Genomic DNA, 21,528 nt, shown 5'->3' with positions numbered 1-21,528 from the left:
CAGCCCACTTGCTCCCTTTGACCTATCATACGATCCAACCTTTCATTTGACATAACTAGGTCTCGGGACATAATGTCAAGGTAGGCTAAAATGACATTGGTGGCACTGTTGTCCATGGGTTGAGAGGTGGAAGCCGCAGATTTCCTTGTAATTGTACCTAAAAGAAAGAAAGAAAAGAACACCTACAAAACAAAACATAAGTTAGTTCGAAATAATCTCACCACACTCTCGCACACTTGATTGTCTCACACTTGGTTTCACAAGCGTTGAAAGCCGGCTTGTACTTCACGAGTGAATGAGGGTCGAGTCTACTCTTGCCCGGAATAGATTTTTGTTTGAGTTGACTCAAGCAAAATTTTTTACGGACTTGAACCAACAAGATACAACGATTTCACAAAAGAGAAAAGCACACAACAAATGCGTAACACGAATGAACAAACACAAAAACTAACTAACAATCTAGTAGATAAGTACTAGTTTGCCAATTAGTATTGGAACCAACGAAATTGAAACTAAGAAACAACAAACGAAAACTAAGAAATCTAAAATTTGAGCTTAAATATGTTGCGTGAACAGTAAAACATGATGATGTGGCATCCACGTATTGGTCTCGATTGCATACAACTTTTGTTGTCCAATTTCAAGTCTTGGTCAATTTTTCAATTTGGACTTTAGTGGAACTTGTTCAATGGGGGGAAACACAAATAATCTTTAGAGCTTCTTTTTCAATTAAAATTTCAAGACTCAAAGTCTTGGACTAGACTTGTACTCCTCCTTAAAACATAGATCCTTGTTTTATGGGAAAGTGGTTGAGATGTGATTGACTTGTTGGTGAGTGATGGTAAGTCTTTCAAGACTAACAAAGTTTTCACACTTTTTCCTTCACCTTTTTGGATCTAACTTTCACTTTATTTTAACAAGGTATGAAGGTTTGGAAGAACATCAAGAACACTTCAACAGTCACCAAGAAAATCAACAACAATCTCTCAAGAACAAAAACAAGGTCAGCTACAAACTTCCAACAAACGGCCAAGTCCTTTAGTGTGGTGTTTTGGTCTTAACAAGGGGTGAAGATTGTGATGAACAATAAGAATACAACAACTTTTTAAGAATAATAACAACACTAACAACGTCCAGCCCAAGTCCACAAGAAAGGTCACCACACGGCCAAAAACAACAACATCAATACACGGCCATTAACTTGTCACAACAACAATCTCAACAATTCAAGCTCAACTCAAGATATAGACTCAATGTGTTAGTAATGAAAAAAAACTAACACTTAGAGACAACAAAGACAAGTAAAAATCTCAGCCAAGACACAACAAAAACACAATTTTTGGCCAAGAACACAAAATGGACAGATAGCTCTCTTTTTTGGAATTTTCAGTTTTCAACTTCTTTTTTTTTGTAGTTTTCAAGTCTCAAGCCCAATATTGATCTTGTTAGAACAAAATCAACGATGGCTTTGATACCAAATAATACGAAAAAAACAACGAAAACATGAAATAACTCCAAAACAGTCCACTAATCTTAAGGATATGAGGACTAAGATAGAGACCACTCTTGGATTCACTATAACAACAACAATACGAGATAACAACGGTGCATTTGACACCAAAAATAACAGCAACACAATGATAACAAGATGAACACAATGAGAACAAATTTTGGATTCAAGAAGGACACAAAACAGTCCACTATGAATCTACAAAGTGCAATAAGATAAAGATAGATAGATAGATAGACCAAACGAGGGAATAATATTAACAACCCAAGAATTGTTACACCCTTGGACCTTTAATACTACACACAACACTAACCTATCTCCTACGTAGGCACAAGAGGGATATCGATCTCCCAAGGACCAACATTTCCAAGCTTGAATCCAACACGAGTGATTCCACACTCAAGTTAATTTTCCTAGTTACTATTTCAGATTTGTGCCTCAAGGAGAGAGGACTTGTCTTTCAATGTTAAACAACGTTCATCATCATCAAAATCTAATGAATGAATCCCTAGAAGGTTGTATTTATAGTGTATTGCAAGAATAGTATGAAATGTCCAAAATGACCTCTTAGTCAAAGTCTTCAAGTGGGCTCCCTTGGAGTGCATTGTATGGACTGATTTTGGAGCCTAGTTAGGCCTTCCTTTACACTTCATGTGTATACTCCAAATCTCGGGTTCATTCACTCTCGCACTCACTCACCTCCGTGATCGTACCCGTATCACAAACCATGTCGATTTTTTAATTTTTAAATTCAATTTTATTGATCTAAGGGGTTGAAGGAGGAGAAATTAAAGGTGGGAGTGACAGTTTTCGTAATTGGAGGAGAAGTGGGGTGGGGGTATTGGCGGGTTTGGTGGTGGATTTAGCGAACGAGGAGTGGGAGGGGAGGGCTGTTGACGGGTTTGGGGGTGGGATAGGTAAAGAAGAAGAGGAGATTTTTTTTATTTTTCTATATATATATATATATATATATATATATATATATATATATATATATAATATTAGTAGTTTTTTTGAAAAAAATATATTCACGCGTTTTTTTTCTTTTTTTCTTTTTAAAAATGTCACGTCAACATTAGGGGTGAAATTAATTCACTTTAAAGATGTTAAGGGGATAAATAAATAGAAAGTTAGTTTAAGTGCTAAAGTAAATTGTCGGGACAAGTTCAGGGAGTTTGATATATTATCTCCAAATTGTTAATCCAAACATAATTTCATCCTCATCCAAAATTTAAGCCAAAAACATAGCGTAATTTATACTATTTGACGAGAATCACTATGCCTCGATTTAGATCATGTCTGATTCCATTAGAGCTTAAGATATGAATTCTATTCTATGAGTCAAATTAAAAGTGAAATCAAGAAAGCCTAGCTGGAAAATTGTGGGTTTTTTCCTTCAATAAGAAAAAACATAAAAGACAACGGATGAAGTGTTCTTCTAATTTTCTTATCGCATTTAGCCTATATTTTTTCTTAGCATATATTATATATTTTAAGAGTCCTTAGGGTTTAAATCTTCCTATATATTTTTGGAGTCTTTAATGTTTAACTCTTCTTATATATTTTAGGAGTTAATATTATAAATATAACAAAATAATAATTAAAAAAAATATGTAAAAAGACAATTTTGTCAACGAAGACTTATAATGGACAAAAATTCAAATAATATTTCTAAGACCCTTCACATTTTTAATGTATTAGAGATAAAGTTTTGGTTAAAGTTTAAACTTTTAAGAGTTTTCAAATAATAAAATTTGACCCAAAAAATTAATTTTTACTAATTTTTAGGAATTTAAATTATTTACCAAATAATGACAAATCCTATGACCAAATTTTTTTTTATCAAATTCTTTCCAAAAACTAATTGGATATGTATGACCAAACGTCTCTTTAACTCATACACCAACAACACAATTTTCGCTATCCCTTAATAGTTGGCATTTGTCCATGAGAACTATTCTAGTGTTTTCTGAAAAATTATTACACTTTAGTAAAAAAAAAAGTGAAAATAGTAGTATAGTATTTAATCATAAGAATTATTTTACTTTAGTGAATTTTTTTTTTAAAAAGGTTAAAACTAGTAAAACTTATTTTCACTTTTTCCACTCCTGTTTCTCTCACAAAATTTCAAAAACAACTACAATTTATATTCATGACCAAACACAACATCTAACTCCGACTTCAACTCCAACTCCAAAAGATTATTATTTCCATGGCCAAACGGGATCATAATTTCTGCCATCCCAACTCACCGCTACACTGACCAAAATCACTCCACCTACATGCACATGCTTTTCTCACAACTAATGGAGGATTTTTTGTTCTTTCATAAGACCCTAAGACTAAATTGTTGTCTATCTACTAATAGACCTCACACCATCCGAATCTGACATCGAAGAAACTAGCAAAAGATGGATACTCACTCCGATGGCACCAACAAACTCACCGCCATAAAGGAGACCCGTCAGCAATGAGAAATTCGTATACAAATCCTATGCAACGCTCAATTAGAATTCATCGCTTCTTTACAGATCAGAGTACCCAACATTGTTTCTTTCCTCGACCTCTCCCTTCAAACCATTTCAACCGTCACTTGCAGACCCTTTACCCCTTTACCAACCCTCTTCCTATCGCGCCCAACCATAACCCTAATTTACTTGTTGCCACGAAGGTTAACGAACATGTTTTTGATCTATGTACGAGTATTGCTAGCGAGAAGGAGAAGGTAGTGATTCATGAGTGTGGGGCTCATTGTCTGTTGGAAGGGCGACATCATCAACATTATAATTATATCTCAATCTTTTTTTTAATCACTTTTTTTCATCACAAATAAGTTTTACCTTCTTAGATAAAGCACAAAGTTTACAAAGTTGTCTTGCTTCTGATATGCTTTTGAATGTCGTATCCTTAAAATCTTCTTATAATCTTGCAAATTATCTGTTATACTTTCTTCTTTTTTGTAACAATATTATCAAATCCATCACTTTCACTCTTACTAAAATTTGTTCTTGCTTCATTATCAATGCCACACTTACTACAATATGTTTCTGTTTCATCAAATTGATATGAATAAAAAATGAATCAGCATGCATGACATTATTAAGTACATTAAAATTTGATTTAACATTGTCAAGTACATTAAAATCCGACTTACAATCATCAATAAAAAATAAGTGAATGAAATGGTAATCGTCAAGTACAAAAATAATCATATGCTAATCTTGATCTTCTTGTGTTTCAAAATATTTGCCAAAAGATTCAAATATAATAAGTTGTTGGATATTTACAAAGTTTAACTTACATGTGTACTCAGTGTGCTCATTCACAAAACTAATAAAAGAGAGAAGATCAAGATCACACCCCTTTAAATAGTGGATCAATTCATTCTCATAAAATGCTTCTAGATGTTTAACACAACTGCCACCATGCTAAAAGTATATGGTAACATTTTCCATTTTACACTATTAGATAACAAATTAGAAAAAAAAGAAAAAAAACTTGACATATATAAATTAATAGTTATGTAAATTGCATTTTACGTACAAAAAATTATATAGTTTACTAACAGTTAAGCATAAATAGTAGTACATGTTAAAGCTACGTACAGTTAAGAATATTAATAAAAAATATATTCTAGACGATAGTAAATAAATAGACATAACAACTCATCAAATTATACTAAGCTACTAATTAGGAAAAAGAAGAAAAAAGAAAAAACCTTGACGTAACAAAATAGAAAAAACTAACAATAAACCATAACAAAATAGAAAAAACTAATAATTAACCATAAAATTACGAATCATTTTAAAAAAACAAGTCACAAATAGATAAAAAAGATATTATTCTCACATTTTATACACCAAAAAAATAAAAAAATGAAGGGAGTGCATACTTGCACTCAGTTATAAAGAACAACAAACGAAGACATATTTTAATATCTAATATTTACGATTTTGAATCGAAATATTTGTTTAACTATATATACAAACTTCTAATGATAAGTTGAATATTTTTTAATTGCTTGAAAGTAAAAGTCAATCCCCAAAGAGAATAAAGAGACAGGCAATAATGATGACACTTCAAAAAAATCTCTAAAAAATCATAATAAAGTAAAATTCTAGAATAATAAGATATTTCTTTAACATTAAAGTGCAGAAATCCTAAACAAAATTCTGAAAAAAGACATCAAAGTAAAACCTTAGAAAAAAATATCAATCAAATTCGAAAATCAACAATAAACTAGAAAATTATTCAATAAATTGTAGAAACCTCACAAACAACAAACAAATCTGTGAAAAAGATATTGAAGTGTAATCCTGGGAAAAATTTTCACCCAAACCCTAAAATCAATATAAATATCACTGTCAAACACCTAAAATAAGAAAATCCTTAAATAACCACACTTCAATTAACAATAACACTTAAAATCAAATATAATAGTGATTTGTTAAAACTTTCAATTCAAACAAAAATAAATGAAAATAAGGAAGCAACCAAATGAAAAGGTCGTAGATGGAAAAGGATGATACAAAGATCTCTACTCGATTCTCTATCACACAAAGGAGAAGCTAGAATCGAATCTAGAATTTTCTTTATCTCAGTGACAGAAAAATGTGACGCGTCTCTGTTACGCGTATGTTAGATAGCCTCTTGAAGTTTCTACTGAGATAGGGTCGAGTTAGGTTATTAGGTTTGATTGGGTTATTTTAATTTTGGATAATGAATCTAGGTGTATTTTGAGTCTAATTTGGTGGGTTATTTAAATTCGCAGATCAAAATATAAAATGGGGTAACTGCACAGAATTAAGCCATGTATTCCTCAGTTTGGGTAAAGGTCATACATAATTCAAAACATAAACGACAAGGGTGCATACATACGCAAAGTATAATGAATGGTATATGCGTACCATTTATCATAGTTTAAAGATATATTTGTCTTTTTTTTTTTTAACAAAAATACACGATTTTCACCTCTTTACAATTCAATTGATAACACCCTCCCCCCTCCCCCCAACCCTTTTTTTTTTTAGAAAATTAAGCTAGTGTTTTGACATAAATTCTCAAATATTTTTGACAAGTCATTTTTTGTGAAGTTTCATCATGTGTATGTGCATAATCTTTTAAAATAATATTTGACTTTTCTGTAAAAAAAATGATTTGTATTCATAAGTTCTATAAACTATTAAACTTATCCATACTTTTGTATTACTTTATTTTATAATACACATGTTCCATCATAAAAATTAAATTAATAAATTATAAGTTCCAACCTGCTTATAAATAATTTCACAACTCAGTATAGGAGCTACTGAAGTTTTCACAACTCACAATGAAATATTCAATTTTTCTTTTTACATTACTTTTACAAGTACTATGCTTTAATACTTTTACATGCTTGAATTAAATAACAAGGTATATTAAAGAAATTGATTGACAAATAGATATTCGTTAGATTATACACGATGGAATATTTTTATAAAATATAAAAGATTGAGTTAAAATTTAAATTTTTAAACATTCTCAAATAACAAAATTTGACCCAAAGATTATTTTTTTTTCTAAATTTTAGGAATTTAAAGTAGTTTTACCAAATAAGGGCAAATTGTATGACCGCAAACTTTTTGTCAAATTTTGTCCAAAAACTATATACTCCTTGGATATGCATATTAGCCAAACGGCTCTTTAACTCGCACACCACCAACACAATTTTCACCTGAGGATCGTTTGGAAGAGTGTATAAGAATAATATAAAATATGGTGTATTAATAATATTTGTATTAGTAATGCTTGTTTTAGTTATGCTTGCATTAATTATGCTTGTATTTTTCTTATACGTACTTGGTTTGATGTATTAAAAAAAATATGAATTACATAATTTTTTTTTAAAAATTATTTTTTACATAATACCCTCAATATATATATTGGAAAAGATGCAGAGATATTTTTGAAGGGTGATAGGATCTTTAAACATGTTAATGCATGCATTAACTCCATTACATTACTAATTATACATAAGGTAAAAAGATATACCAAATAAAATACTACTAATACTTATTAAACTAATACATACATTAATATTTCAATACACTTTACCAAACGACTCCTTATATAATTTCCGCCATTCCAACTCACCGCTACACTAACCAAAATCTATCCACCTGTACATTTCTCACCTCCAACGGATGATTTTCTCTTGTTTCATTCGACATAGTAAAAAAAAAGAAAAACCCTTACACAAAACCCTTGTCTGAAACTGACATCGAAGAAAAACTAGCAAAAGATGGAACCTCACTCGGACGGCGCCGACGAACTGACCGCCATAAAGGAGCTCCGTCAGCAACACGAAACCCGTATACAAACCCTACGCAACGCTCAATTAGAACTCATCGCCTCTCTACAAACCAAAATACCCAACATCGCCTCTTCCCTCGACCTCTCCCTTCAAACCATCTCAACCATCACTGGAAAACCCTTTACCCCTTTACCCACCCCCCTTCCTACCGCGCCTAACCATAACCCTAATTTACTCGTTGCCCCGAGGGTTAACAAACGTGTTTCCGAACTATGTACGACTAGTGCTGGTGAGAAGGAGAAGGTTGTGATTGATGAGTGTGGGGGCCCGTTGTCGGTTGTAAGGGCGATGGTTGCTGTGTGTTTGTTGGAGAGAGTGCCGTTTACTGCTATTGATTCCTCGACGTTGTTGAGGAAGTTGGAGAATGATCGGTTGGAGGATGCGGAGAAGGTTGCTATGAGGGAGCTTGGAGGGGATTCAGGGGCGATAATGGCTATAGAAATGGCGTTGAAGTCCATGGCGGAGGATAATGCTTGTGTAGAATTGGAGAATTTTGTTGTTAGTGGGAAATCTAGGACTATGGTGTTAAATATTGATAGGACTAGGTTGTTGAAAGAATTACCTGAGAGTAAGCAGAGTGAGGGGTTTAGTGGAGGTAGTCGGGGTAGTCAGGAGATGGTGAAAAGAGGGAGTGATAGTGGAGGAGTTTTTGGGATGGGTAGGGCAATGAGTGAAATGTGGGAACATCCACATATGCAGGGGATGACGGCCATGTTTCCCGGGAATATGGGCGGACCGAGAGGTGGGCATAGAGGAATGGTAGGTATGATGGGGATGCCGAGAGGTGTTGGAGTTCCACCTCCTATGCCTAGACCACCAATGGGGCTAAGTGGACCTGTAGGAGGAGGAAATTCTATTGCTTTGAAGCCTAGGACAGAAGAAGATGAGATGAAGGATTTAGAGAATATGTTGAATAAGAAAAGTTTCAAGGAAATGCAGAAATCGAAAACTGGAGAGGAGTTATTGGACCTTATTCATCGGCCCACTGCGAAGGAATCTGCCGTCGCTGCGAGGGTATTAATAAACTTTCTGTTTGATAACTTCTATAGATACAAATTAATCGCAGTTATAATGAATTGATTAATTTTTGCTTTTCTTGATATAATGCATTATGGAAATAAGTGAAACTTGCTAAGTCAGAGCTATTTCATATCTATACGTGAATTGCGGTGTGCCAAATTTATTTCTCATCCTCTCTAACTTTGTCAGTGTTGCATTTTAGTTAGAATGAGTCCTCTTATCCTTGTTGTTTTAATTTCCTATGTTGTTCTGCTGCACGTGTTTTCTTGTCAGCTTGTTTCTTTGCTAAAGCATTTGTAGTGCATTATCTCATATTTAATTGATGCCTTTTAAAGTTGAATTTCCTATGTTGTTCTGCTGCACGTGTTGTCTTGTGGCTTGTTTCTTTGCTAAATCTTTTGTAGTGCATTATCTCATATAATGGAAGGGATATATTTGGACCTAAACTCAAACAAGAGATATATTTGTATATAGATCTGCTTCCTCCTAAACTATTTTATTTGGACGTAAACTCAATATTTCCATATAGAAGTTCCCTCAGAAAAATAGATCTGCTTCATCCTAACCTCCTCAAATCATATTTGTGCCATTACACTGCACATATTGTTGACTTGTTGTATACTCCGTCCTTAATTTGTTTGACCTACTTTCTGTTTTAGTCCGTTTAAAAAAGAATGATCCTTCCCTTTTTAGCAACTCTTTAATTGCAATTTTCCATGTGGCTTGTTTAAGACCACAAGATTAAATGACATTTTTGGTACATTTGACGTATCTTTTATTTAAAACCACAAGATTCAAAAGTTTCTTTACTTTGAGTAATTTTTAATAAATTAAAATATTAGTTTAGTAATCAGCAAAGTTGGGTGAGGAGTAGTATCATTTCCTGATTTTCCCTCTTTAGTTCAACATAAAAAAAGACCTCGCACAAAACCCTTCTCCACTGATAAACCTTGCGATCTGAAGTAAGATTGAAGAAAAATACCAACAATGGAAACTCACTCTGATGGCACTGACGAAATCGCAACCTGAAGGAGCTCCGGCAACAACATGAAACCCGTACACAATGCTCAATTATAACTCATCACGTCTTTGCAAACCGTAGCACCTGACATCGTTTCTTCACTCAACCTCTCCCTTAAAACCATTTGCTCCTTCAATGGAATACCCTTTCCCCCTTTACCTACCCCCCTCCCTAACACTCCCAGCCATAACCCTAATTTGCTCGCCCCAAAGTTCAACGAACGTGTTTCTGAATTTTCTAGATCTTTAGTGACAAGGAGAAGATGGTAATTGATGAATGTGGGAACCATTTTGGTTGTAAGGACGATGGTTGTGGTTTGTTTGTTGGAGAGAGTGCCGTTTACTGCTATTGATTCGTCGATGTTGTTGAGGAATTTAGAGAATGATCAGTTGGAGGATGCGGAGAAGGTGGCACTTAGAGAGCTTGGAGGGGAGTCAAGGGTGATAATGGCGGTAGAAATGGCGTTGAAATTGATGACGGAGGATAATGGTTGTGTTGAATTGTAGAATTTTGTTGTTAGTGGGACATCTAGGATTATGGTGATGAATACTAATAGGACTAGGTTATTGAATGAATTGCCAGAGAGTAAGCAGGGTTGGGGGATTGTTAATTGAGGAAATTGGGCTAGTCAGGAGATGTTGAAAAGAGGGAGTGATAATGGAGGAGTTTTTGGGATGGGAAGGACAATGAGTGAAATGTGGGAGCATCCACATATGCAGGGGTGACAGCTATGTTTTGTGGGAATATGGGCGGACTGAGAGGTGGGCATAGAGGAATGCCAGGTATGGTGGGGATGCCCAGAGGTGTTGGTGTTCCACCTCGGATGCCAAGACTGCCAATGGGGCCAAATGGGCCTGTAGTAGGAGGAAATTCTATTGCTTTGAAGCGTAGGACAGAAGAAGATGAGATGGAAGATTTAGAGAATATATTGAATGAGAAAAGTTGTAGGGAAATGCAGAAATCAAAGATTGGAGAGAAGTTATTGGATCTCCTGATTACCCCAATTTCCTCCACTAACACTCCCCTCTTTCTTCCTACTTTCTGGCAATTTTTTCAAGAACCTAGTCCTATCAATATTCAACACAATAATCCTAGATTTCCCACTAACCACAAAATTTTCCAATTCAACACCGCCATTATCCTCCACCATCGATTCAACGCCATTTCCACTGCCATTATCGCTCCAGACTCTCCTCCAAGCTCGGTAATCACCACCTTCTCCGTATCCTCCAACTGATCATTCTCCAACTTCCTCAACAACTATGTTTGATAATTTCGATAGATATAAATTTCTCGCAGATATAATGAGTTGTTTTGCATTCCTTGGTACAATGCATTATTATGGAATTAAGTGAAACTTGCCAAGTCACAGCTATTTCATATTTCTACTTCAGTTTCGGTTTGCCAAATTCATTTCTTCTCCTCTCTAATTGTGTCATTTTTTGCATTTCAGTTGAAATGTGATCCCTCATTTGTTTGAATTTCCTATGTTTTTCGGCTGCACCTGTTTTCTTGCCTCTTGTTCTTTGATAAAGCTTTTGTAGTGCATTATGTCATGTTAAAAGCTGCCTTTTTATTTAAATTGTATTTCAGTTCAAAAGCAAAGGTGGTTCCCAGGTGAAGGAATATTGTTCAGCTTTAACGAAGGAGGATTGTCGACGCCAATCTGGTTCCTACATTGCTTGTGATAAGGTTAGACCAAGTCATTTTAGTTGTCACTGCGTTAAATTTTTTATTGAAGCTTTTATGTTACCATTTGGCTTGAACATATTATGGTACTCCTAACTACTAATAAAGATTGTAGATGGTGTTAATCACAATGTTTATTGAAGTTATTATTTTGAAGATTAGAGTGAGACGAAGAAAAGAGGGGGGGGGGGGGGGGTCATCGTTTCATGGGCCAATCTAGGTGTTTCTGTTAGTGTGCTTTTCTAAGAGTGCTCTTCAAAGAGTGACACATGAAGTCACCCAAAAGTCTATTCTTTGATTCTCAACTTTGAGGAGCTTGATTAAATCGGCATTGTTGCACACCGGATGTCAAGATCAGTTATTTTATTGAATTTTGAAGATCATTATACTAAATTCATATATGTATGATTTTAATTTTCTGTGAACTTCACTCAAAAGAAGCGTGCACTTCATTTCTTGCTTTTCACTTCAACAAGTCTCATGGATCTTGACCTTTTTTTGTGTTCTTTCACTTTTAGACACTGGTTTATCATCTTTATTTCGGATGGATATGGTAATTTATTATGATGCATTTTGGGTTTATCATTTGCCTTTATTTCGGGTAGATATGACAACTTTATTATGATGCATTTTAGGTTCATTTTCGGCGAATAATTGCTGCGCATACTGATGTCAACTTGGGTGATTGCTCTTTTCTTGATACTTGCCGTCACATGAAGGTGATTTCCCTGACTAACTCGCTTACACAAGGATTTGCTTATATCTGCTGGAAATAGATTAGTTACACTTATTTAATTGGCAGACATGCAAATATGTACATTATGAGCTTGACTCGACACCGGATGTATCACCCCTGATGATGGGAGCAGCTACCTTGCCCCCTCCTAGGCCTTTGAAGCCTCAGCGTGCTCATTACTGTTCAGAAGTAGAGCTTGGTGAACCACAATGGATTAATTGTGACATACGGTCATTTAGAATGGATATTTTAGGGCAGTTTGGAGTTATAATGGCTGATCCACCATGGGATATTCATATGGAATTGCCTTATGGGACAATGGCTGATGATGAAATGCGCACTCTAAATGTTCCTGCACTGCAAACTGATGGTCTTATATTCCTTTGGGTTACCGGACGTGCAATGGAGCTTGGACGGGAATGGTTAGAGTCCTCCTTTCGCTTTCAATTTATAAAACATCTTCTTTGCTAGATGATAACAAACAATAGACATGTACAGGTTGCGCTATATCTGCAAAAGCTATAGTATGCCCCTGCATAACATAGAAGGTTCTTTTATAGTTTGTGCTTTTCAAGTTGGTTATCGTTCTTGTAAAATGCCATTATTATTAGTGAGTTGCTTGACTATCATTCTTGAGGAATATCATTACTATTGGTAGCATATTTGTGTCTTTTTGGTTGTTCAAATGATGTAACTAATAGGGATCCTTTAAAAATGGGGCACCTGCTAAAGATCATTTCCTTCCGCTAGTTGCACCCGAGGGTGTGGCTAAGTGGTCAATGAAGTGGGTTGAAAACTATGAGGGCTCAGGTTCAAATCCCTGCAGAGACAAAAACACTTGGTGATTTCTTCCTATCTGTCATGTCCATGGTGGACAGAGTTAGAGTTATCTGGTAGCTGATTCTGGTAGGAGGTGATCGGTATCTCATGGGATTAGTTGAGGTGTGTGGAAGTTGGCCCTGGCACCTTTTCTATCCAAAAAAAGAAGCTCTTCCAATTGTTTGCGCTGCAAACAAGATAAATAAATTGACTGTCTCTATATTAACTTTGAACCTTTTTTTTTTTTTTTTTTTTTTTTTTAAATAAATAATGGTGGTTCTTCTGTTAGTTTGCACGCACCTAGACTCTCCACCAGGTGTTTGGTACATCATATTAGCACATGTATCAGCTATCTTTGTTCACCAAAGTTTAGGCAAATAAGAAGAAACAACCTGGTACATCCTAGTATTTTATCCATCAGGTGTCGGGCTCAATGCAGTCTTTCCAAAATCAAGGAGGTTCTTTAATCCTTTTCATTTTCCATCTTCTGGAATTAGCCATGGCCATCTTGTCAGGCTTGAAGTACCCTCTAGCTTCATCTGGTAACTGCTGGATGCTAAAATATTGTGGGAAATCAAAAAATGAAATGGGAAATCCACCATTTCATTTTTTTAATAGTAGTGGTTCCTGTGTTAGTTTGCATGCACCTAGACCAACCACCAGGTGCTTGGTACATCATTAGCACATGTATCGGCTGACTTTGCTCACCAAAGTTTAGGCAAATAAGAAGCAGCAGCCTAGTATTTACTCCTCATCAACCAGGACTGTCACATCATCCACAAATAGCATACACCGTGGCACCTCACCTTGAATTTGCCCCGTCAAAACATCCATCACCAAGGCAAATAAAAAGGGGATAAGAGTCGATCCCTGATGTAACCCATAAGACAGGAAAGTGCTCCGAGTCCTGTTCCACAGGCCTAACACGAGTTTGGCTTTGTCGTACATATCCTTAATCGCCCTAGTATACAACAACAACAACAAGCCCAGTGTATTCCCACATAGTGGGGTCTGGGGGGTAAGATGTACGCTGTCCATACCACTACTTCCGAAGAAGTAGCAAGGCTGTTTCCGATAGACCCCGGCTCAAGATAAGGAACAGTAATAATCGCCCTAGTATACACCACAATTTTTTCCTAATGAAAGAAAAAAATAATCACACTATATTGATCTTACTAACCTGCGTACACTTGCCCTCCCCATACCCAACATTGTGGGAATATACTGGGAATGTTGTTGTTGTTGTTTTGTAGTGTGTTGAAATCCTATGGGAGATAAACCTTGGTTCCAATAACCACATTTATTTCATCTTCATTCCCAGAAGTAGTAGTACCAAATGCTTTGATCAAATGTTTCATTATCATCATCCTGATCATTAACTGGTTGAATATCTATCTCAAATTCATCTTCGGACTGAATCAATACCAATACTCTGAGTTAGCTGACCAGAAACCTTACTAATAGACTGCTGAAATTTCTCATCTGCAACCTGTTTCTGTTTCAGAGCCCCTCTTCTTTTCCCGTTGAGTCTATTACCATACCTGATAGTACATCCTTAGAACACTCACCCACAACTCCTTTACCAGAAGCATGTTACCTGTTTCAAAAAAAGCCCACTTTATCAGAAGCTGCAGCATTCAAGGCTTCAATTTCATTTTTATCCAACTTTTGAACCAGAGTAGGAGTAACCTGGGAAGCAACATAGTCCAAAGGCTGACAAGTGGTAGCAGGGGTTTCTATCCTATGGTCTTTTCGGTGCTCATGCAGAACACGACCCCCCCTCCAAAAAAACAAATAAAAGAACCCCGGCCCCTTTCTGCGAGTTGGTAGTGTTCTCCTCCGCACCATCCTTACCTCCAACAGCTTCAAAATCAGATAAAATAATAGGGGAGCCATGGGGAGGGGAGCATTTGAGTCAATTCTTGAGGTCTTGATTTGTTGATTTTCCCGTGGCTTAAATTATACCTGCCTGGGAAGCATTCTGATCTGACATTCTGAGACTTGGGAGAAAGTAGAAGCTGGTTTGTACTCCTTTTGAGGGGCAGCGAGCAGGAGCTTGTTGGTTGGTCTTGTGACCTCATTTTTTGGGATTTGCCAAGGTTCATCCCCCATAGGCTTAGACATCTTTTTGTCATGGTCTTTAACAACTGTGAGAGCAGGTTGAGAGTCTTGATTTTGTTGACTGGTACCAGTCTCTTTTCCCGTAGTATCCGGTATGTTAGAATTGCTGGCAGTAGTTGCTTCTTGCTCTTTCATCCTTTTATGTTCTTCTCCCATTCTTTTAATTGTAAACACCATCTCAGAATGTCCCTGATGCTTGCAATAATGAGAATAAACAGGTACTCCTTCATATTGAATGGATTGCCACCTACCATCTCCATACTCATAGTCATCAAAACCCATCCAAACATGATGTGGTCTCTTCTTGGTAAGATCAATTTGGATTTTAACCTTAGCAACGCTACCCCTAGTCTTCCTGTAGGTAGCCAAGTTAAGAAACAGAATTTTCCCAATAGGTGACAATAACGGTGTCATCGCTTCAGGGCAGTAGCAGTGCCAAGGAAGTTCAGGCAGAATAGCCCCAACAGGAACTAGAGGTTTCTCCTCTTCAGGTTTGGAAGTAGGTGTCCAGACTCTAAATCTCATGATTTGACCTTCAATATACATCCTTCCTTTAGACCACACAATAGAGTGATCATATTCATTGTCAAGGTCAACATATATATGCCTACAATTAAAATGAACAATTTTCAGTTCGCCCCGGAGCTCAGTTTGCAAAATGAAGACTTTCCTGATAACTTCCATTTTTGGCATGGTATTAGTAAATTTCCAATCAAAGTATACTTGCATCATTCTGTCAGCTTGACCATAAAATCATCCTTTTAAAAAGCTATGGCCGGCAAACCTTGTTTAATAGTGATCATCGTAGGGATGGTTTGAATGTCAGCATTTTTCGTGGCTTCTTGAGCTAGTAGCCATGACTGCAATAACCACTGGAAGTGGAGGTTCAGGGATATTGGAACTTTTGGTATTAAGGTGGTTTGAATTTCTATTGGCCGATCTTGGATTTTAAATCATTCTCTTTTGGTACATTGTTTTTGGAATTGTGGGGGTTCGGATTAAAGGAATCGAAGTTGTATCAGACTTTCAATGGGCTGTTATCAGGAATATAAGGTTTTTGTTTACGATTGTGGAGCTCTTTGGCAGTCTGTTGATGGTGTTAAGTGGGGTTTTGAGTCTTTTCCTTACAGCTTATAGATTTCTGGGTTCCGAGATCAGTTTTTCTAATCATAAGTAACCTCCTCAATTGCCTTGGATTGCATTTGAGGATTCTCAATTTGTTGCGTCTAATAAGTGTTAAGGGACTCGCTTGTAGGTGTTGCAAGATGAGAAACTAGGTTTCATCATCACAATCAACCTGGTAGTCAGTTTTATTTCTGTAATCAGAAGAATGGCATTGATTCTGGTCATTGACAATTATCTCAGCCTCTTCTCATGCCAAGTCAGTGCTATTGGTACCCTTCAAGACCAAATTCAATGAGCTAGATTGCTCAACGATTGGGGCTTTTGACTGCACAATATCTCATTGTTGTTCTTCTACAGTTGGCATTGAGTTTGAACCTCACCGGTCGCCACTGGGGGGTGCGCCATGACCTTACGAGTCCATCCCACTTCTTGAATTTGGACGAATCAATGCAGAAGTGCAAAAAGGAGGCTGCACCATAGGTGATTCTGAGGCAACTCCAGTAGAAATCGCCTGACCATTTTCCCAGTAGGGGCAGAGTCATTTCCATTACCTTGAGTAACACGAATCTGTCCCGAATTACTTTGATGAATAATTTCATGAGCCTACTTCGACTGCTCTTCAGAAATTGTCTTAAGGATAGCCACACTAAATTGCAAATTCCCAACGATGTAGGATGAATTAGTCGATGATTCTTTTTGGGTTGGATGCACAATATCAATATACATTTTTTGGGACTGGTCCGGTGGCCAGAGGAGCTCAGCTGGTGGCTCCGACGCCATTCTGCTAAAAACTATCCATTAGGATCCCTTAGAGAGATTTTTCTAGAGAGAGATTTTAGAGAATATGAGTTGGTAGGTGGTAGGATTTGTTCATTTTAACTACTAGTAATTATTACTGGACTACTTATGTGGAGTAGTTACTTTGTTTATAATACGTATGCTGGGTTCGAACCCCGACAAAAAACTCTTTGGAAGGGGAGCCTTGGAGTAACTGGTATAGTTGATGCCATGTAACCCGGAGGTCACGGCTTCAAGCCTTGGAAACAACATCCGGCAGAAATGCAAGGTAAGGTTGCGTACAAACACCCTTGTGGTGGGGCCCTTCCCCGGACCCTGCGCATAGCGGGAGCTTTAGTGCACCGCGCTGCCCTTTTATTTTTACATTCCAAAAACAAAGATCTTTGATGCATTTGAATTCTTGAAAGTTGAAACTATATGCATATACATATATTTAGAAACTAATCTTTATACACTTAAAAGGAAGTCAGACCTAGATTCGTTATCCGAAAGAAGTCAAATCTAATAAGGCACACAATTTTAGCGTTGATAGATATTCTCTACTTAAATTAATGCAAGTAAACAATAGCTGACCCAACTTGTTTGGAATTGCAACGTAATTGTTGTAATTAATGCAACTAATCAATTGTTTTCATGGAAAAGCTTGCAAGATAGAATAGGGTGGAGGGAATAATATAAAACATGTATTATTATGTTGATTACAAGCTATGTACTAAATACCATATGATTAATTGTTTTTGATCAAGTGAAACAGTAACCGTTGAACTGGAGAAATATGATTATGAATTTAGCAAAAGGAGTCGAGCTGTAATATTTTCAGGATTATAGTGTCTCTTAGAATTTTATACAACCGTCCGAAGTTATTTGAGTAGAGGTTGTTTTAGCATCTGGTGTAGTAGCATTTATGTGTGTATGTCAACTATATTTTGAAACATAGGGAAAAATTTGGCTTTGGGAGGTGTCTTATCACGTTCCAAAATATGTCTTCAACTTGTACTGAAATACTATCTGCTACTTTTGGAGTGGAAGCCTTTCTGATGTCTTCCTATCTTGGGGGGAAGGTATTTTGAGGGAAGGGTTGTTTGTCTTTTTAATAGAAGAAGGGTGATTTGATTGTTGGGGTTTAAGGAGATTTAATCTCACTTATTAAAAAAGGAGATTTAATCTCCGCATAAAGTCCATTAGATTATATATTATTTGTTGTTACTTTTTTGCCCTCATAAATAATACCTGCATAAGTTATTTAGAAATATATGTATTATTTTATGCGGGATACAGTGTGGAATAAGAATGTTGAAATCAGTAATAAATGGATTAAAAACACTAAAATGAAAGTACCTCATAGTTGCAAACTAACTTCTTTAAAACAAGAAATGCCACTTTTATATTTAAACTCTTTAATTTCAGTATCTCGCACAACCTTCATAAAAAAAAGTTGCAAGAACTGACATATTTAAAACCACAAGTTCGAATGACATTATAATACATTACATATCTTTAGTTTAGGACTTCATAATTTTAACTAAGACACAGAATGAATCGAAGGGAGTAGTAAATAGTAATATATCAAGCTAAACACTCGACAAGAAATAAACCCTACACTACTAATCTCTGCATTACTAGTCGATGCATAACCTGTCTTAAACGAAATGGCCCCTCAAGTATCTCGGTTCTTTCATTTGCGCACTGATGATATTGAGTTAAAATTTACTTGGGAACATTAAGCTCCTAGAATTTGAAAATATCTTTTTCGTTGGCTCTGACTAACAACAGTTTGGTCCCTACCTATGTGCATTATGGCAATCTCTTGTTGTTTATCATCTGTTCTTGTGGTGTTTCAGTCTGGTGATGGGCTTAGAGTTTGCGCTATGTCTATAAATAGTATTTCCACCTCATCCAAAAAATATATAGGATACACAGAGAGAGCCTGAACTATGACTTGTTATTTACAGAATAGGCAGGTCTGAATGTTCTTCTAAATTATTGAACCAAACATTCAAAGTTTATTGGAAGAGAATAGCATTAGAAGCTTGTGTCTTGGGGCACATTTGACTTTTTTTAGTTGGTGGTGAAGTTAACTTTTGACTTGTTCTAGTTGGTATTATTTTTTCAAAATTATAGAATTCCTATTCTATGAATAGAAGAGTTATGACTGGTATGTTCCATTACAATTATATGGTTCTTGCAGTCTAGAGCTTTGGGGTTACAAGCGTGTTGAGGAGATTATTTGGGTCAAGACCAATCAACTTCAGCGAATCATCAGAACTGGCCGGACAGGCCATTGGCTCAATCACAGCAAGGAACACTGCCTTGTTGGAATAAAGGGAAATCCAGAGGTAAACAGGAATATTGATACTGATGTCATAGTAGCAGAGGTTCGGGAAACGAGTCGTAAGCCAGATGAGGTGAGAAAAATTTAGATTCTTTTTCTTTCGGGAAAGGAAAAAGTAGCTAGAAACTAAAAGCTTCAAAGCATAGACACATCTGTTGGTGTTCATTCAATTATTTTTAAATATCTGTAAACTTGGGGGTCGTTTGGTTGGAAAATTGTTATCCCGGGATAACTAATTCTTGGATTAGTTATCCCGGGATTACTTATCCCACCATCCATGTGGGATAACTTATCCCATCACTATGGTGTAAATGGTGGGATAAGTTATCCCGGTATTAACTAATACCTCCAACCAAACATGGGATAAAATAATCTTTCATTTTATTCCGGGATTACTTATCCCTTATACCTCACACCAAACGACCCCTTAGTGTTATGTTAAGTTTAATGGTTGTGATTCTATGTTAGTACTTGAGCATCATTTCTTATTTTTTGGTTGATACTTTGACCAGTGTTGTTGGGTTACACATAAACTATGCTTTTTCGTTGACCATGTTAGATGTACCCCTTGCTCGAAAGAATTAGTCCAAGGACCAGAAAGCTGGAGTTATTTGCACGGATGCACAATGTTCATGCCGGGTATGCATTCTTGATCTTCTTGTAAATCTGCAACTGAAAGTCCTGAGTTTATTGACATGAACTTTTAAGAATGTTGCACCCTGCGACCGCATATGGAGGGATCTGTTATGGGCTTCTAACTTCTAATAATTTATGTTCTTGATGCGCTCCTTATCTTTTAGAACATAAAAATGTGATCCTACCACATGTGACGACTTTCTTCTTTTTTTTTTAATTTTTTTTTAACAATTAAAGCTTTCATAAGATGTCCATATTTTTAGTGGAATACTAATTAACTCTCCTCTAGTGTGTTCTCACGAAAAGTTAAAAATATAGAACAGAAAAATCTTACTAGTTAACTTTTTATTAATGAAAAGAAGTGCGGTAACGCATTATCAGTCACCATTTTAGTTAAGATAAATTCTCAATGTGACGATCCATACATGTATCAGGTGGATGTCACTTGGAAACCAACTACAAGGGGTAAGATTAGTTGATGAAGGGCTTAGGGCGCGGTTCAAGGCTGCATATCCGGATGTGGAGGTGCAACCTGCATCTCCGCCAAGGGTGTCTGCAATGGAAGTAGATTCAAGTTCTAATCAAATGAGGAGTACATTTTCTGGAGGGGAATTAAAGGCTGCAGGGACCCAGGTCGCTGAGATCACTGCTCCGGATGCAGCCTATGCAACTGAAGCAAAAGCAGTAAACCGTGATGTGTAAAGGCTGCAGGGACCCAGGTCGCTGAGGTCACTGCTCCAGATGCAGCCTATGCAACTGAAGCAAAATCAGTAAACCGTGATGTGGAGATGACTAGTAGTAACTGTCACAGAGCTATTTATTTTACTGTAGTGGCATAAACACGAGGTTCAGGTACTTTTGCATGCACTGTTTCTACCTGTCTGCACTAGATTTTGCAGGTGGATGTGGTGTACGACTTCCATTAAGATTCTCAGGTGGCGGGATGGGTTGCAGTGTGCCTGCAGTTAACCATCAAAAAGGACCCTACAGTAGTCGTAAAGTATAACAGTGGATAAAATGTACTACTACCTTGCTTGTTTGTTGTTCTCCAGAACAGGTAGTGTTTTACATACATGTACCTTGTAACCCCGTGTATCCCTGGTACTCTTTTTCTAGCTTACCCTTTTTTGCTTTGGTTTTTTACAAACAACATACCCAGTATAGTACAACCAATGGGTTATGGGAGGGTAGTGTGTTCAAATTTTCCCCTATTCGATGGAGACTAGAGGTGGTTTTTGGTAGACCCTTGCTCAACATTTGTGAAGATGGTAAGCAGTAATAATAGCATGATGGTAAGGATATAGTTGCATAGAAGATAATTTGAATTACATAAATAGTACTCCCTCTGTTCCATTTTACCCGTCCCAAA

At 36.4% G+C, this 21,528-nt stretch overlaps 1 protein-coding gene across 2 annotated transcripts; it reads left to right on the top strand.

Moving 5' to 3' along the window:
* The first annotated feature begins 7,644 nt into the window (after nt 1-7,644).
* On the top strand, nt 7,645-21,252 carry LOC107839021 (N6-adenosine-methyltransferase MT-A70-like). Of its 2 annotated transcripts, XM_016682351.2 has the most exons (8): nt 7,645-8,876; nt 11,497-11,595; nt 12,228-12,311; nt 12,395-12,750; nt 19,380-19,596; nt 20,083-20,162; nt 20,594-20,792; nt 20,879-21,252. In XM_016682351.2, the coding sequence occupies exons 1-8, from the start codon at nt 7,791-7,793 to the stop codon at nt 20,996-20,998; spliced, it is 2,241 nt and encodes a 746-aa protein (XP_016537837.1). In that variant the 5' UTR covers nt 7,645-7,790; the 3' UTR covers nt 20,999-21,252. The 2 variants fall into 2 exon arrangements, with proteins under 2 accessions (XP_016537837.1, XP_016537836.1); XM_016682350.2 differs by having other exon boundaries at nt 7,646-8,876; nt 20,594-21,252.
* Nucleotides 21,253-21,528: the final 276 nt, after the last annotated feature.

Source organism: Capsicum annuum, chromosome 8 (genome assembly GCF_002878395.1).
Source record: "Capsicum annuum cultivar UCD-10X-F1 chromosome 8, UCD10Xv1.1, whole genome shotgun sequence".
NCBI lineage: Eukaryota > Viridiplantae > Streptophyta > Magnoliopsida > Solanales > Solanaceae > Capsicum > Capsicum annuum.
This window is presented reverse-complemented; position numbering and strand designations above follow the sequence as displayed.

Coding starts and splice junctions, on each gene's coding strand:
- LOC107839021 (XM_016682351.2), top strand. CDS start 7,791: ATGGAACCTCACTCGGACGGCGCCGACGAACTGACCGCCATAAAGGAG. Junction 11,596..12,227: donor CCTACATTGCTTGTGATAAG/GTTAGACCAAGT, acceptor GATGCATTTTAG/GTTCATTTTCGGCGAATAAT. Junction 20,163..20,593: donor ATGCACAATGTTCATGCCGG/GTATGCATTCTT, acceptor TACATGTATCAG/GTGGATGTCACTTGGAAACC.